Source organism: Synchiropus splendidus, chromosome 2 (assembly GCF_027744825.2).
Source record: "Synchiropus splendidus isolate RoL2022-P1 chromosome 2, RoL_Sspl_1.0, whole genome shotgun sequence".
Classification (NCBI taxonomy): Eukaryota; Metazoa; Chordata; class Actinopteri; order Syngnathiformes; family Callionymidae; genus Synchiropus; species Synchiropus splendidus.
In genome coordinates, this window is record NC_071335.1 from 23,519,564 (window position 1) to 23,536,903 (window position 17,340).

Consider the following 17,340-nt stretch of genomic DNA (forward strand, 5'->3'; position numbering starts at 1 on the left):
ATTAAAACATCCAAATAAGGAAAAAAAATGCCTTTATATGGTCAGAGGAGCTGATTCCAGCGATATAGGGTGATAGATGGGGGGCGCAAATCTTGACAGCTGAAAGTCATAGCTTTATATTGAGAGAGTGAGGAAACCCTTGTGCCCAGAGGAAACCCACGCAAGCACAGGAACAACACACTTTTACCCTGTTGAGACCCCATTTTAAGGCACCTAAAAGCCAGTTTGTGGGGGGAGCTCATCTATTCTGAAACAATTTTAGACAATAATTTTCCGATTTAAAAAAGTGACTTGACTTCCTCATCTTAAGCACTGAAAATATCCCAGTCGAAAGCAGCACAATGCCACACAATTAAACCTTTAAAAAATATAAATGAACCACAAACAATCCCACATTTCTGCATAAATGACACAAAATGACACCAGTTCCAGTGTACTTGCAACACCACCCGTCATGTGCGCTCCTGCCTCTGCTCTTTCTTGGTATTGGCAATAATAATATTTCACTTCCTGTTTTACTCTGCGCAACATGAGGATATGCACGACAATTTACCACAAAATCTTTATTTAAAATCACATAAAAAAATGTAACTTCCCAGTACAATTGTATCATTAGCATCCAGCTGCACTCTCAAGCGAGCAGCTGTAAATATCAAGTATTTACAACAGCTGGTTAATTTAAATCAATGTTGTACACACCAAGAATGAAACATGAAATGATAAGGTGGCTTTGGTTGCTGGTATGATCACTCAAGAAATGAAAAGTGAGCCCTATAGTACCAGCAAAGTGAAATAAAGTAAACAGGATCTTGGAAATAACACAATTGAAAGGCACATTTAAAGACGCAAAAGTGCCCAGAACAAGAAAAAAAAAAAACTGCTCAGATGATGAAAAAAAAAATCCCATTTGTTTTCAAATCTTTTAGATCAGAGCAGCATAAATGATTCACAAGGTGATATTTACACTGGCAGAGAATGACATTCCAAATAAATTACACAGCAAATCAGGAGAGAAGTAAAAGTCTGCATGCACGCTGGAAAAGATGGTCTCGGGAGCGCAATGGTCAGATGTTTGATCCGTCTGGGAAAAGTGCAACTTCATGTTTGCATATGTCCTCCGACCTCAGCTCAGCAGATCCACGTTGGGAACGAACAAACAAACACGAACAATCTTTAATAAATAAACACTTGTCTTCAGGGCTCAACAGTAACATGTTTTTTTTTGGATTTACATTTTAGCTCTGTGGCTTAGGCATCTGACCCTCTTGAATGTGTTCAAAACAAAGGAAGAATTACTTCAATATAAATGATAGTTTTCACCAGCAGCACCTTGTTATGACTTTTAAATTTGTTAAATGTTCAGAACTTTTTATTACCAACAAGATTACTATATCAACACCTATTTACTTTGCAATCAAACATGAACTTGAATTAAATCAGATGAAGTTGCTTATTAATTTGCGATTGTTTAACATGTATTATTAATTACACCTCACAGATCTTTTTTTTGTTTCAAAGCCTACCATTAATCTGCAAATGCAACATTCCTCCAAACACATATGATGATATGAGTCACCTAAACATGTAGCACATAGATGACTAGATTCAAAAGAAATAACTCAATAACGATCCAAAATGAACCAGGGAGAAAACCCCAAAACTGAAGACCTGGTCCTGGACTGTGACCCAATACAAAGGCTCCTTACATGAGGCTGTTGGTGTGTCAACGTTGCGACCCTTCAGGCGTTTAACTGCAGCATGGCGACATTTATCTCTTTAGAAAACCAGTCTACTCATGGAGTTGAAGCCCCCTCCTCCGCCGCCGCCTCCTCCAGATGGGCCGCAACTCCCCGGTGGATTATTGTCATCTGAACCATTTGGCCGAAATGAACAGGAGGACGTCGCCTGGAGAGCCTGGGTGCGAGCGTTCAGCTCCTGCTCCTGCAACAGAGAAGACTCACAATCTAAAGCTGATCCACCTGCAACTGTAGGCGCAGCCACACTAGACCATTAGGAAATATCAGTACAACAAACGTGGTATTACAACAGCTCCCCCTAGAGGTGGCTACTATAAAACGCGCAGTCTCGTAAACGTTACACAAGTCCATGACTGAGGCATTTCACTCATGAACAGGCCATTGTTTCTGCGACCTGACTGACCTGTGAAGACCATCTGAATATACCGAGTACAACACGTGTGAAAGGAGTATGTAAACGGAGCACAGATGGCTTCGAATGGGTTCAATTTTAAAAAGGTGAAAGCCTTCATCGCTGACTTTCACTTTGTGCAGGGATCTGGAGTGTGCCATGTTAAAACTCAAACTTTTTACAAAGTATGCCACACCTGGTTGGAGGAATGAAGGTGTGTACCGCTTACCTGTAAATACTGTTTGTTGTCTTTGATGATAGCGTCCAGTAACTCTTTCTGCAGAGGAGGCTCAACAGTTAGTCTTGACCCGTAATCGGTCAGGCCCTTGCTCACGCTCTGGCCTGGCGGCTCCTGTTTCCTGTACATTAGCACGTATGCTGTGTCCTTGGGAAAGCGATTGGTAATGTTCTGAACAGACTGGAAGGATGTGAACGACACTCGGCTGTCATTAAACAACAGCCAATCCTTGGCCTCCTGGCCACAGTTTTGACGCGAGTCGTGCAGGTTTGGAATCAAAAGCGCAGAGCACTCCGCGGGTCCGTTCCCCGGCTCCTCTCCCTGGGCCACGTAGCTAACCGGATGCTGGGTCCCGTCAGCTCCGTTGATGTTATGGCCGTAGGAGTAATAGTGGCCGCTCTCGGACGACACGCCTGAGTGCATGACCACTGAGCTGAGGACATATGGCACTGAGAGCACGGACAGCCCTGCGTGGTTCATCTGTTCCGCTCCATCTAACCTTTCGCTTTCGTCGTCTTCTTTCTGTGAGGGCTTCAGCTTTTTGGCCAAATTCTCGGTGTCCTCCGGGGGGTCGACCTGCAGCAGAGAGGATGTGGGCGGCGGGCGGAGTGAGGGCAAAGCGGGGTCATGCACAGGAAGTCTCATTAACGTCGGGATGGTGATGTTGTCGAGAATCTTCCTGCGCACGTGACATTTGGCATCGTAGGAGAAGCGCAGCAGCGTGAGGATCAGGTACTCGGGCGCGGACACCACTTTGATGGTCTTCTCTGCCCGCTGCAGGGAGCTGCACTTGTCACAGAAATAAGCGTTCTCCTCGTCGAGGATCTCCGGAGCGAGGAAATAGTTCACGAGGTCCGGGACTGAGACGGGAGGTTCACTTGACGGCAGCACAGACTGGACATTACTCGTCAGAACTTTCGCTGACCCAGGCTCAAGTATTTCACTCCCACCGTTGACAGATCCCTGGCACCTCACTTTGGACTCCTCAGACGGCCGATCCGCCGGGAGGGCGGTGGTGGACGGGCAAAAGGCCAGAGAGAGATCTGTAAACGGCTCCTCTTTTTCAGACACACTGTTGCAATGTGTGCAGCGGATTCCAGTCACAAGCCTCCCGCCAAACGTCCTCTCTATCAGAGTCCTGCTCTCGGATTTCAGCTCCACAGCTGAAGATGACTCGTCACTTTCCTCAATAGCAGTCTGATCTACCGGTTCGTCACCATTTGCATGAGCCGGCGCGTCGTCTTTCAGCTTGGACGAACCCAGAATCTGTAGTGTTTTTTCCTCTTCGTGCAACCTTCGAGAACAGATTAAATTATTATTAAATTAATAAATTCAAAGTTGTCCACAGAACCCAAGAAACTGGTGACAAAATAAAAGAAGTATTTATGGTGTAATTGAAGTTGACACCTCAACAATGGCCCAGGAGTATCGTACATTTAACCATCACTAACCAGCGAGTTATCTTGTTTCACATTTGGAATCCATTTTTACACAATATGGAAGTCTACTGCTGATCTGATGGAGGGTCCTCAGTTGGTGCACAAATAGGACATGACAAAAATGGGGCATAATATCAATGATGTGGCTGAATACTTCATTTCAAACTCACAATTCTGGGGTGCCAAGCTCCAACTCTGCTCTTATTTTCTAACCACAGAATAGTCGACAAAACGTTATGAATGATGAATGTAAGTGTAAGAACTGACGACGAACGGACGCTCTACCTGTCAAGTAGAAAGCGGAGGTATTCGGAGCAGTCCTGCTGAGATCCAGCGTTGAACCACGGCGGTCGGGAAGATTCCAGAAAGCTTTTAGGCGCGTATGCCGCCCTCTGTTGGACAGAGTGAGAACGACAAAGCCAAAATGAAACCTGTCCATCACTACGCTTGTATTGACGTCATTAAAAAGCGACCTGAGTGTGTGCAAGAAAGGCGAACAGCAGCTGGAGCTTTTTCATGAGCGTGTTGGAGCCATTCAGGTTCAGCGACAAAACATGTCGTCGAAAACTGAGGGAGGAAAATGAATTAAGACGTGTTCCTGGTGTGATTTACAAATGATCACGTGACTCACTCTGTGGCCATGAAGAGGATCTGGATGATGCTATTCATGTAGCAGGTGTTGCCCAGGTTGACAAGTCCCGTCTTCCCAGTCTCAGACTTCCCAGCTTGCTTCAGGACACCCGGGGCGAAAGAGTTGGACTGAGACGTCCAGGCACTTTGATTTAAGACTAACTTTATCTTGTCTTCCTCGGGTTTAGGAAGATCCTGGTGAGACAAAGAAAACAACTTATTAAAATGCACATCGCTGCAGAAGGTCAGTTAGACATCAGGTGCGTTTTTTACCTTGATGGCCTCGAGAATGTTGTCATACAAGTCCGGGAAACCTGAGTACTGGTACATCATGCAGTGAATGAGTTCAGTAAATTGCAGTAAAAAAGTCTGGCTGGTGGGGAGTCCGTCTGTCCTCAGAGACTGGACAAGAGGCACCACATGAGGGACAACCTGTGCAACAAAAACAAGGGAAAAACCAACACTCAGTGAGGGAGATAAAGTTCAGGAAAATTTGAATGTTTTTGTTCTATAAAAGCATCAAAAGCATGTATTTTCCGCATGATTCAACCACAGTGTAGTGGACAAAATAAGTGGCAACATTACAACTGAGCTCAGGTCAAGACATCAGTATAATAATGTTATTATAAATGGTGATAAAGAACTGCCTACTTATCAGATGAAAACTGTCACATTAGAGCCATAATATTTAATGATGATTATGACGTCTCAGCACACTTGGTGTCAACCCAGATAAACTATTGTCTCTGGAGGAACCACAACAAAACATAGTAAGCTCAAAATGGCGTGTGATTTTCGTGATCTATCCATCATGCGAATTGTCAGAAAACAATGACATACTAACCAAATGGAATGCCTCTGGAGAATGCTGGAAACTTAGAAGCATGTGAGAGAGCACTGCTAGCGCCCCCTGTCGCACAATTGGGTACCACAGACGAGTAAACACCTGCAACAAACAAAAGCAACTTCATCTTTATTTTCCTGCACATTACAGATGAGCATGTTTCACAAGTTTGATCAAATGCTACACAAAAGTCCTTTTATTTTCTTGCGCTTACATAAATTCTAAATTAAAATACAGTAATTTAGATCTCATTCAATGAAAGAAGAAGAAGAAAATACTACCGATAATGCACAGACTTCAGTCCTTTGTCCACAAATAAATAATACTAAATATGTGTTACATAATAAGACTTTCTCCTGTTAAACTCTGAAACATCATTTTATTTTTCAAATTATCGGCAGTGGACGTTTCCTCAATTAAAACAGGGACCGCTCACCATTTCAATTTTCAGCAGCGTAACATCGATGAGGATTGTAAACTTCTGAACAGCAGCCAGACCCTTTAGCAAAGCGATGACCCAGCAGTCAACATGTTGGGCTAGAGGCCAGGAGAGCCAGTCGATCATCCTGAAGAGGGACAGGATTTTTCAGGGTCAAAAATCACCAAACCAAAAATACATAAGAGCAAGGGTGCACGTCTACCTGCAGAGTGCCTTTGTCATGCTCGCATCCTTTACATTCTGGTCTGTGGTGAGACTCTTGATCAGAACGGTGATCATCTGAGACGGTATGTGCTGCACCAGGCTGGCCAAAGCAATGGACGGGTCGAAGGAGGGATCTGCAGGACAACAAGAAGTTGAACTGAACCTTTAATCTGCATCAGAAACTTCATTTGGACATTCAATTTATAATTACAGATATATTTTTTACATTGTCAAATAGCACCGTTGTAATGACTAGTTAAATCCCATGGTTGAGGAAAGAGATGTTTTCATAGGATAACTGTAACAACACAGAGACCTCCTTCAACCAAGAGATCCAAATGAATCGGTTAGAAACTCATTCTCCTCTGAGGCCATGGATCACAGTACAGAACTGATGGTACTCCTTTTACGTTTGGAAACAATTGCTTATGTGGAGCTGTTTCATAGTTCTAGTACTGTTCTCAAGTAAAGGAACAGTGGAATGACTGATTTCAGGATCTAATGAGGACTTAGTTCTTTTCATTGCAACTGACGCAAAATGATCAATTTCATGACCACTAATCCATTTTGGCTGCCATGAATGATGATGGACATAGACTGAGTATGAGACCATTAAAGGTCTTTTAGCATCTTTCAAACAGTGACACAGACACTCATACGTCAATCAACAAAGAGAACTCTTTCAGTTTGTTTGGGCTTCCCTTTAGGACATCACCCTTGGACACATTACTGCCGCTGACCCTTTAAGATAAATGACAGTTTGAAGTGACAAAGTGGAACGTACAAGAATATGTGGCTAATGCTTTTGGATTCTGAACATACATTAAAGAAGTCTTCAAAATGTTTGACTACAGTAATACAATAATGTTATTGTCAACGGTTAATACACGGGGTGGGACTTCAGATGTCCTTTATCAGTCCCACAAAGGGGAAATTGAACTATTTGAGGTCAATAACTTTTGAGGTTAATAAACAGAAAAAAAAATCAAACAAATCACATATTGGGCTGCAAGAACTAGTCGATATTGTCAACTATAATCGGCTGTTAAATGAGTTGCAGACAGGTTCATGAGTAGAGTAATTGTGACGTCATTGCGGTCTTCATAGTAAGATGAAGCTACAGGACCATTTGCGACCCAAAATGGGGCGGTTGGTGTCCAAAAAGGACACTAACCGTTGACACCCCATTTTGAGCTACTATGCTGCAAGGTGCAAAATTCAATTATAAAGTTTTGAAAAAAAAAAAACTCTATTCAAGTGTTTACAAATATTTGCTCATACTTTATTTTTTAAATTACTATATATAACATCACAATAAGGCGTGACATATGCCAACTAGTCAACTAATCATTAAAGCACATGTAAAATTTGTTTCACAAGGAACACACCAATTCCAGCGGAATTGGGTTGCTCAAAATGTTACGAGGTCGAATACACGCCTATGGGGAGTGTCTTGAGAAATATACATCACTGCTATAGTTGTACACAGACCTCAATTCATGTAGACCAAATGTCTCTTACCTGTGGAGGAAATTATTGCGAAAACCTCTTGCAAAGAGGGCAGCAGTGTAGCTGGCTCTGCTTTCCAGATGTTCTGAAGCAAGGTGCTCACTTTAGTCACTTGGCTCACATACTCTCGGAGTTCTTGCTCTTGACTGGCCAGGCAGTGGAAGTTACTGATGGTCCTCACCAGCTGCTGGCAGAACAAAACGCCAGACTTGTCTCGTGGGATGCACTGCAAAAAGTCCGACAGCATGGTGCTGAGCCGCGCACAGAAGGCCGCATCAGGTCGCTCGCACACCAGACGGAGCACCTCCACTTGAATGGAGCTAAAGAGCTCCAACACTGAAGGGCAGCTCATGAGCAATCGCAGGCAGCAGTGAATAAAATCGATTATTGCCGGGTTTTTGCGATCCAGCGCCCCATAGCCCTGCTGCAGGAGACCCACAACAAAGTCTCTGTTGAAGTACAGCTCAAACTCTGGCCGGTGATATCGGGCATACGCGTCCAAGACTTGGAGGCCGACCTGCTTCTGAAAAGCATCTTCACCGATCAGGATGAGGCGAGTGGTGAGGGTGAACAAAGCCTGGCACTGCTCCTCAGACACAGCTTTCTCTGCTGCTTCCACCACCTTCTTCACAATGGCCTTCTTCACTGGGACGGTGTGGCTGGAGCTGATAAGTCCCTCCAAAATCTTGTCCATTGTGACAGGCTGAGGACGACAAGTCGGAGTATGAGAAAAATAGAATGAAGTTAAAACAACAAGGACATTCTCAGTTCACATTTCGTTTGCTTCCAACACACATGTTTACAACTGAACAGAAAGTTTTAATTACTATTGTGTCATTATTGATCAAACAATACAGTTTAACACACAACTAATGTTATCTCAAAACGTAGCATTTCCATTGCCACGAGAAAAAAAAATCCGCTGAGAGAGAAAGGTTGACCGGGATTTCGGAATATTCCCTCAACGACTTTATTGTCTCTTGAAAATTTAGAACAGAGCAATAGCTTTCCGTTCCGTGTAAGAATCTTTCACTTTGAAGTGTCAGTGTCGAGTCTTGCTCGCTTGACTGACTTCCTCTCGTGTCATGTTTACATTATATGCTAACGCTGTCTTCGAACATCGGTGACTAGCAACACTGTTAGCCGCTGCCTCGGCATCAACGGCCGGATGCTTTATCACACCGCAGCGTCTACGAGAAAAGAGTTAGCTTATAGTTGTATTTCTTTGTGGCAACACGTGGCGTTATTCAGTGATTTTTTTATCTGGAAAATTGCGGACAAAGCCGCAGCACGGGCCCGTCATTAGCCGAGTGGCTCACGGTGCCACTGACATTGCATAAATAAAATGCTACGTTTTACTGCAGTGAACGATCGACTCTCAGCGTTAAAGTCAGTCTTACCCACAACGAGCATGTCAACAAGCTCCAGTCTTTATATTCCCGGCTGTCTACTGATATATCACTAGTTACAAGCGACTCGATAGTATTATTATGGTTCCTCGACCATTCTAGATCAGCTGATCCACCGCCCGACGACGTCATTCCACCGGTCCTCATAGGGACGCCTTTGCAGCGCCTGATTTCCTCATGTTCAACGAAAGTCGGTAAAATAGTCGTGGAAAAATTGAAAACATATATTTAAAATACAATAACGTATTGTTGTTGTTTTTTAATACATTCAACTGACTAGTTTCTCACGTCACGTTCTGACGTATTGATGACGCGTTGATAGCCTTGACGTGCCACCGGAAAACTCGAATAACCAATAGTGATGCTTGGCAGAGTTGTGAAACTCCATGAATAGATATAAAACTTCATGTTTAAAAAAAAAAAAAAAAAAGCTTTAAACCGCAGGAACAGCACATGTTACACGATAATAGGGCTCAACTATTTGGATGGTGGATTTGTTATTGGTTGGAATAAGAGTAATATGTGTCTGTTTTTAGTTTAAAGTTCTAAAGTTATGAAGTCGAATACCAAGATAAATATACGAATTTATTTGGACATTTTGGGGTGTGGAACAGTTTATTTTAAAGATTAATTTTAGTTTTATCTTTTTTTTTCTTCGATCTTTCTTCTTTATTGAATATGTATTTCTTAACTAAGATTGTAATAAGGAACTTAAACGTGTTTTCTTTTGAAACACTATTGTAAATTGGCTACTACTACTATTAATAACAATAATAATAAAGTATTACGAATTATATTTGTGTGTACACGTATATGTGTATTTGCTGTATTGCTCACCTGGCTTCATCGATTTATTTATTTATCTATTTATTTTATTGGATCCTGAATCCGATTAATATAAATGGTTGGTGCTTCATTTTAGTATTCCAGTACGTGGGAAATTAAATAAGAACCTTTGGACTCTTGAGTTTGTGCGCAACCGCTCAAACCCCGTTTTTCCGAAAGTCCTTGAAAGCATCACCAGCAACTCTCGCGATTGCTTAGGCCGGTCGAGGCACGCTGTGAGAACGCGGGTAATAGCGCCAACCGGTGTCTTTCCACAACAGTATCCCCAACTACAGCGGGAAACTTTGGCCGCCTGGTAACACAGGATACTCCGGGACATTTAGCGACGGGAATTTGTTCTTAACAGAACCTTACTAAAGATGTCCGAGAGCCCGAATGGCGCGGAGCAGCGGGAAGAGCAGACGGAACTTGAAGAAGCCGGAGGAGCTGAGGTGAGACGGTTTGAAACAGGCATTGTCTCCGCTCATCCTCGCCATAGGCCCCCGGAAAGAGAACAGCACGACCGAGCTGGTCTTTCCCCACCTAAAAACCCCTTAAGCGAGCATCGAGTGTTGACTTTCACTTTGTTGTTCCCGTGAGCTAGTTAGCCACCGGTTAGCTTCATTCACCCGGGACCGTGAAGCAGCAACGAGGCCAGCGTGTTTCGTAAGCCCTCGTACATTTTGTATTGCCTCGTTTTCCGCCGCATCACCATCATCATCCCCACCAAAACTAGTGCCACTTCTCACGCCCATTTAACGACTGCGTCCATTGTATGTAATGCCGCGTTAATAACACTTGTACGGAGGCGAGGAGTGGAGCGGTTCGGCAGCCGTCCCGTCCGGACTCACTCTTTTATTCATCCTCGCCCTCGTTATTTAAATCCCCAGCCGTTTAGCTGGTTTTAACAGCTCCAGTCATGGTGGATGTTTTTGATGCGTCCTCACCGCCCGCTGCGTCACAAAGCAGTGGCGCTTCGCTGAACTCTTTGTTTTCAACGGGTCTGCTGCTTCGGCTGAGGCGCTTACTTAAACTTCAGCTGACACGAGCAAGAGTCTGTCCATGTTGCTGGGTTCCGCTCTAGGTCTCGGCTATTCAAACAACTTGGCAGGGGTTTAGGATCTTTCTAGCAAGCTGTAAAGTTCAAAACAAACCACCGCGTTTTGCAGAGCCATGCAAGACATGAGGGCGGTAAAGAGACAGCTGCTGGACATGTCGGATAGTTGCTTGAAAGTGACGCTTCTTACCAATATGATCTACTTTTTTAGGAGAAGTCTGATTCGTCTGATGCTGGAAAAGAGTCCTCCTCAGATACTGGGGCTGATGGCCAGGATGCATCCCCATCATCCTCCACTAAAACTACCTCTGCAGGTTACGAAGAGAAAGTGGTAAGCATTTTACTGCATTAGTATTGTTTAGTTGTCCGAGCCGCTCATCGATGATCACATCTTGGTGTGTGTTTAGCAAACCGACCGGACCAACCGATTTGAGTACCTGCTGAAGCAAACAGAGCTGTTCGCTCATTTCATCCAACCAGCCGCTCAAAAGACCCCGACCTCTCCGCTCAAGATGAAGCCAGGGCGCCCCCGCATCAAGAAGGATGAGAAGCAGAACCTGTTGTCAGCTGGAGAGTGAGTACTGTTTCTTTAAATGACTTTTTTTGAAATATTAATTGTTTAAAGCGTGAAGGCTCATTTGGATATTACATTGAACTGGCCACAATGTTGAGTAAAAATTGAAACATCTGAAGTGTTGTGAACATAACATTGCTTGAACAGTGCTGTACATTTTTGAGGAAGGAACAAGTCAGTATTATATTCTATGAAGTTGTCTGTCCACATTTGTTGTTGCCTTTGTACAAGGAGGGAAAGGACGAGAGAGCGTTTAAAAATCTTTAAAGACACTGATTAGAAATTCTTACGGATACATGGTGTAGCAGACAACACAAATGGGGTGATGGACATTAAAGAAGCATTAGTAAATATAAGTGAAGAATTCTGCAACATTTTAAAGCCGCTGAGTGACTTTAGGGCCTTTGCTTTATTTGCATGCCGTCACAACTTATCATCCTAACTGACAAATATATAGTGTTGACTGTTGTTGCTTCAAAGCAACTTGGTTTAGAGTGAGCTGAGGGCAATAGCTGTCCTGGGAAAGTGTTGGACGCTGATCAGGCTTAAAACATGATTAAATGCTTGGAGTCATTTTGCCTTCATCTGTTGCACAGCAATCGGCATCGTCGCACAGAGCAGGAGGAAGATGAAGAGCTTTTGAACGAGAGTACAAAAACGACCAATGTCTGCACTCGTTTTGATGAATCTCCATCTTGTAAGTATTTGTATTAAAAAAAATGAATCTGGAGGCCAAGAGCTGATAGATCCTGTTTTATGCAGATGTCAAAACGGGGAAGATGAGAGACTATCAGATCCGTGGGCTGAACTGGCTCATTTCCTTGTATGAAAATGGAATCAACGGCATCCTCGCTGATGAAATGGTCAGTGCTGCATCTCAGCGGAACAATAACAAAGGCTGTAGCATGGCTTTCTCCGTAATAACTCCTCTGCCGACGTCGATTCCCAGGGTTTAGGAAAGACACTCCAGACCATTTCCTTACTCGGTTACATGAAGCACTACAGAAACATCCCGGGTCCTCACATGGTCCTCGTTCCAAAGTCCACCCTCTACAACTGGATGAACGAGTTCAAGCGCTGGGTGCCCTCTCTTCGGGCCGTCTGTCTGATCGGAGACAGAGACCAGAGGGTGAGTTCTTGAATTTTAACCAGCAGTTTTTTATTCAGTATTTTGTTGTGATTTTTTTCCCCGCTTTAATATGTCTTGTCAAATTTTTGTTTCATTGAAATGTCTTCCAATATCTGAAGTTAAAACTGACCTCCCACCCATTTGTTTTATTTGGCTTCAGTGAACTTAAAAATAAACTACATGAAAGCATGGTCGTTTTTACACACCAAGAACAGCTTCTGTGGTCTCTTTGAACACTGGTCTGAAAAGCTTTGTTCCCCTGCTAGTTACTAAATGTACCATTAAACAAGTAATGTGTTTGCCTTCAGACTGCACTGATCAGAGACGTGCTCCTGCCCGGAGAGTGGGACGTGTGCGTCACCTCTTATGAGATGCTCATCATCGAGAAGGCTGTCTTCAAGAAATTCAACTGGCGGTACTTGGTGATCGACGAAGCCCACAGGATCAAGAATGAGAAGTCCAAGGTCAGACCTGAATTATCAAGCGTTTGTTTTGCTGTCTTCCATTTCATTTCTGCGTGATTTACAAGCTTTTCTGTCGTGACTCCTACAGCTGTCTGAAATCGTTAGAGAATTTAAGACTACAAATCGCCTCCTCCTGACTGGAACGCCCCTGCAGAACAACCTCCACGAGCTGTGGGCTCTCCTCAACTTCCTTCTACCTGATGTGTTCAACTCTTCAGAGGTGAGAATCATTGGCAGTAGATGTTTTCTGCCATTTGTTCGAGATATAAATGTACAATTCTGACACAATTTCGATCTGGCTTTCCTTTCTAGGACTTTGACTCTTGGTTTGACACAAACAACTGTTTGGGGGACCAAAAGTTGGTGGAACGTCTACATACAGTAAGTCAAAAATGACTCAACCATATCAAATTCCGTCCTAAAAGTGTGAAACAAAAAATGTTTTTGTCACTTCTCTGTTCATGGGTTTTGCATTTTGGATCAAAAAATCAATAATTATGACTCCTTCTGTAGGTGCTGCGTCCCTTCTTGCTCCGTCGTATCAAAGCCGATGTAGAGAAAACGCTTCTTCCAAAGAAAGAGATCAAGATGTATGTGGGTCTCAGTAAAATGCAACGAGAATGGTGAGTATTTTATTGGATCATTTTCATTGGTTAGCTGTGATGTTAGTTCTTACCATGTGCTGCACTCTCAGGTACACAAAGATTCTGATGAAAGACATTGACATCCTGAACTCGGCTGGAAAAATGGACAAAATGCGATTGCTCAACGTTCTCATGCAGCTGAGGAAGTGTTGCAACCACCCGTACCTGTTTGACGGAGCGGAACCCGGCCCCCCGTACACCACCGACCTCCACTTGGTGGTCAACAGTGGCAAAATGGTGGTTCTTGACAAGCTCCTGCCAAAAATGAAGGAGCAGGGTACGGGGAAAATTTCACAGTTGCCTAAACCTTGAGGCCAAATATTGAGTGTAAATGTAAAATCTTCTTTTGCAGGTTCTCGAGTCCTCATCTTCAGTCAGATGACCAGGGTGCTGGACATATTGGAGGACTACTGCATGTGGAGGAACTATGGTTATTGTCGCCTGGATGGTCAGACACCACATGAGGAGAGACAGGTGAAGCGTAGAATTAAGACTGAAGTTCACCTGACAGTTTTGAAAAGTTTGATTTACCTGTTATTTGCTTTTTAGATTTCGATCAATGCGTACAACGAGCCCAACAGCAGCAAGTTCATCTTCATGCTGAGCACCCGAGCTGGCGGTCTGGGTATCAATCTGGCCACGGCTGATGTGGTCATCCTCTACGACTCGGACTGGAACCCTCAAGTCGATCTTCAGGCGATGGTAGGTCGAACTTGGTGCCTCAGAAGAAAGACGTTTTTGCTGGAGCTTTACATGTAAACACGATCTCCTCAGGATCGAGCTCACAGGATCGGACAGCAGAAGCAGGTCAGAGTGTTCCGCTTCATCACTGAAAACACAGTGGAGGAGAGGATTGTGGAACGAGCCGAAATGAAGCTGCGTCTGGATTCCATTGTCATCCAGCAAGGTATTTCGCTTCACCTCCGTAAATATACCCCTTGAATGAATTCAATAAAAAGTATGTAATAAATTCATGTTTCATATTTGTTGAACAGGGCGGCTCGTGGATCCGAGTGCAAACAAACTCGGAAAAGACGAGATGTTGTCCATCATCCGCCACGGCGCCACTCACGTCTTTGCTTCCAAAGAAAGTGAGATCACAGATGATGACATCGATGCCATCCTGGAGAGAGGAGAACGCAAGGTGGGGAAGAAGTGGTGAGTGGCTCCTGTAGCAAGGCCTGAAGTGACCTGTGTCTTGTTTTCCGTCAGACGATGGAGATGAAGGAGAAGCTGTCAAACTTGGGCGAGAGCTCTCTGAGGAACTTCACCATGGACACAGAAAACAGCAGTGTCTACACCTTTGAGGGAGAGGACTATAGAGAGAAGAAGAAGGTAGAGATCGAGAGACACCTGAACATCAAATCCCAGCCTTTCTTGAAGTTCATGTCAAAACATCTCTGCTTGTGCTCAGGTCATTACCAACTGGATTGAACCACCCAAGAGAGAAAGGAAAGCAAACTATGCAGTGGATGCTTATTTCAGAGAAGCTCTTCGAGTCAGCGAGCCGAAAGCACCAAAGGTCAGCTCGACTCACACCTGACATGAATGACACCTGTCTGTCTGCACTCGCCCTGAATCTCACCCTTCTGACTCGACTTTCACAGGCTCCTCGCCCTCCAAAGCAGCCCAACGTTCAAGACTTCCAGTTTTTCCCGCCACGGCTTTTTGAGCTGCTCGAGAAAGAAATTCTTTTCTACCGGAAAACTATTGGCTATAAGGTGTGAGAGGATTTTCTTTTTTAAATCGCAAAAACCCACCTAACAATTTCTTTTTTTATTTATGCACAGGTGCCGCGTAATCCTGACATGCCGAACTCGGCCCAGGTCCAGAAGGAGGAGCAGGCCAAAATCGATGAGGCTGAAGCCCTGAGTGAGGAGGAGTTGGAGGAGAAGGAGAACCTTCTTCAACAGGTGACAGCCTTGTTACCTCAAGTGTTTTTTTTCCCACCCAGATCTTCAATGTTCTGTTTCAATGTCAGGGGTTCACTATTTGGAACAAACGAGACTTCAACCAGTTCATCAAAGCCAACGAGAAGTGGGGAAGAGACGACATCGAGAACATCGCCCGAGAGGTGGAAGGGAAAACCCCAGAAGAAGTGATGGAGTATTCTGGTAACCTCACCACTTCTGTTCATATTAGACTTGTACTTTATGAAAAGTAGTCATTCGTTGGTGCTTATTTTAAAGCAGGCATTTATAGTGTTTTATCGCGTTTCTCTTCAGCTGTGTTCTGGGAGCGCTGCAATGAGCTGCAAGACATTGAGAAGATCATGGCTCAGATTGAGAGGGGCGAGGCCAGAATCCAGAGGAGGATCAGTATCAAGAAGGCGCTGGATTCCAAGGTTCGTAAGTCTGGACTTCTTTGTAAGGATGTGTCAGGAGTGTCAACTGAGCCGGGTCTTGTCTTTCAGATCGGGCGCTACAAGGCTCCGTTCCATCAGCTGCGCATCTCCTACGGCACCAACAAGGGGAAGAACTACACGGAGGAGGAGGACCGGTTCCTCATCTGCATGCTGCACAAGCTCGGCTTCGACAAGGAGAGCGTGTACGACGAGCTGCGTCAGTGTATCCGCAACTCGCCACAGTTCCGCTTCGACTGGTTCCTCAAGTCCAGGACAGCCATGGTGAATACACCCGAGATTTATTTGTTCACTTAGTCGCCAGTTCTTATGGTGCCAGAGGGTCAGTGAAAATATAAATATATAAACACAAGGATGACAAGTAATGAATCATTGTAATTACGTAGACAAAATAAACAAAATAACAATGGACAAAACATTAAAATATGATATATAAAGGCACTTTTTTCTATGTATTTTATGGACTAAAACTGAAGTGAGAATTCAACAAATGTTTAAAATAAACGTGATAGCTGACAGAAACATGATCAGTTGAGCAAATGGGTTTCAGCAATGGTCTTACATGTTGCTATTTGTTGGTCACATCATCTCAGTCATACAGTAAATTGGTGACATTTTTTCAATTCTGCTCTTTGAAATGTATCAAAAACTTGTGTGTAGGAGCTTCAACGGCGTTGCAACACCCTGATCACACTGATTGAAAGAGAAAACATGGAGCTGGAAGAGAGAGAAAAGGCTGAGAAGAAGAAAAGAGGTCCAAAATCGGGCTCGGTAAGTGAGCAAGACTTTCGCTTTCACCCGAAGGCTCCACCAGAGGGCAGCAAAAGCATGCGGTTCAAGGACAAGCGTCAACTTCTTAAATCGTATTAAAATAGATGTAACCCACATAAACAATTCAAAACATGCTGCCGACCCCAGGCATGGTCACGATCTCCATCAACCTCTCGTCCAGTGCTGTCTGAAGTTGTGCCCTCACACACTCTTTCTTCTGCTGCAGGCTCAGAAGCGAAAGTCAGAGGGAACCCCAGACGGTCGCGGCCGCAGGAAAAAGCTCAAGTTGTGAGGCCGGAAATCCACCGTAGCTCCAGCCAGTTGGTAACATTAGAATCTTAGCACCTGTGATCGTCGTGCTGGCTGTGATGCTCCTTGTATAAACCGCTAATGGACTGACGTGGTTGTATTAGTATTTTCTTTCTGCCAGTCGTTTTTTAATAGTACTTGATTGAAATGTAAGTATTTATGCCTTTTCATTGTCAGACATTCCTTTGCTTTTAGCATCATGCACCCCTTTGAAGAAAACATTTGATGTCTACTTGATGTCTAGAATTTGTTTGGTTTGGTTTGAACAACATCAATAAAAGTCGCCCCCTTTTTTAAAAAAAACAAACAAACATGATTTTTCAGTTGACTTTGTGTTCAGCTCCG

The 17,340-nt window shown here is 43.9% G+C and overlaps 2 protein-coding genes across 6 annotated transcripts; one reads left to right on the forward strand and one right to left on the reverse strand.

Moving 5' to 3' along the window:
• Window positions 1–558: 558 nt before the first annotated feature.
• On the reverse strand, window positions 559–10,632 carry usp38 (ubiquitin specific peptidase 38). Of its 5 annotated transcripts, XM_053855630.1 has the most exons (12): window positions 8,852–9,086; window positions 7,969–8,154; window positions 7,464–7,635; window positions 5,941–6,076; window positions 5,736–5,865; window positions 5,300–5,401; window positions 4,729–4,887; window positions 4,457–4,650; window positions 4,299–4,392; window positions 4,111–4,217; window positions 2,378–3,680; window positions 559–1,941 (listed from the first exon to the last, which is right to left on the reverse strand). In XM_053855630.1, exons 1-12 carry the CDS (start codon window positions 9,005–9,007, stop codon window positions 1,777–1,779), a joined length of 2,904 nt encoding a protein of 967 aa, XP_053711605.1. In that variant the 5' UTR covers window positions 9,008–9,086; the 3' UTR covers window positions 559–1,776. The 5 variants fall into 5 exon arrangements, with proteins under 5 accessions (XP_053711605.1, XP_053711603.1, XP_053711602.1 ...); XM_053855628.1 differs by lacking the exon at window positions 8,852–9,086 and adding an exon at window positions 10,537–10,632 and having other exon boundaries at window positions 7,464–8,154; XM_053855627.1 differs by lacking the exon at window positions 8,852–9,086 and adding an exon at window positions 10,366–10,530 and having other exon boundaries at window positions 7,464–8,154.
• smarca5 (SWI/SNF related, matrix associated, actin dependent regulator of chromatin, subfamily a, member 5) lies at window positions 9,884–17,319 on the forward strand. The gene is made up of 24 exons (XM_053855631.1): window positions 9,884–10,137; window positions 10,954–11,073; window positions 11,150–11,316; window positions 11,913–12,013; window positions 12,079–12,179; window positions 12,266–12,445; window positions 12,754–12,909; window positions 12,998–13,129; window positions 13,222–13,290; window positions 13,423–13,532; window positions 13,604–13,830; window positions 13,906–14,027; window positions 14,103–14,255; window positions 14,328–14,460; window positions 14,549–14,697; window positions 14,766–14,888; window positions 14,968–15,075; window positions 15,161–15,274; window positions 15,344–15,466; window positions 15,535–15,667; window positions 15,779–15,897; window positions 15,967–16,179; window positions 16,576–16,686; window positions 16,913–17,319. Exons 1-24 carry the CDS (start codon window positions 10,066–10,068, stop codon window positions 16,976–16,978), a joined length of 3,102 nt encoding a protein of 1,033 aa, XP_053711606.1. The 5' UTR covers window positions 9,884–10,065; the 3' UTR covers window positions 16,979–17,319.
• The last annotated feature ends 21 nt before the right edge of the window (window positions 17,320–17,340 follow it).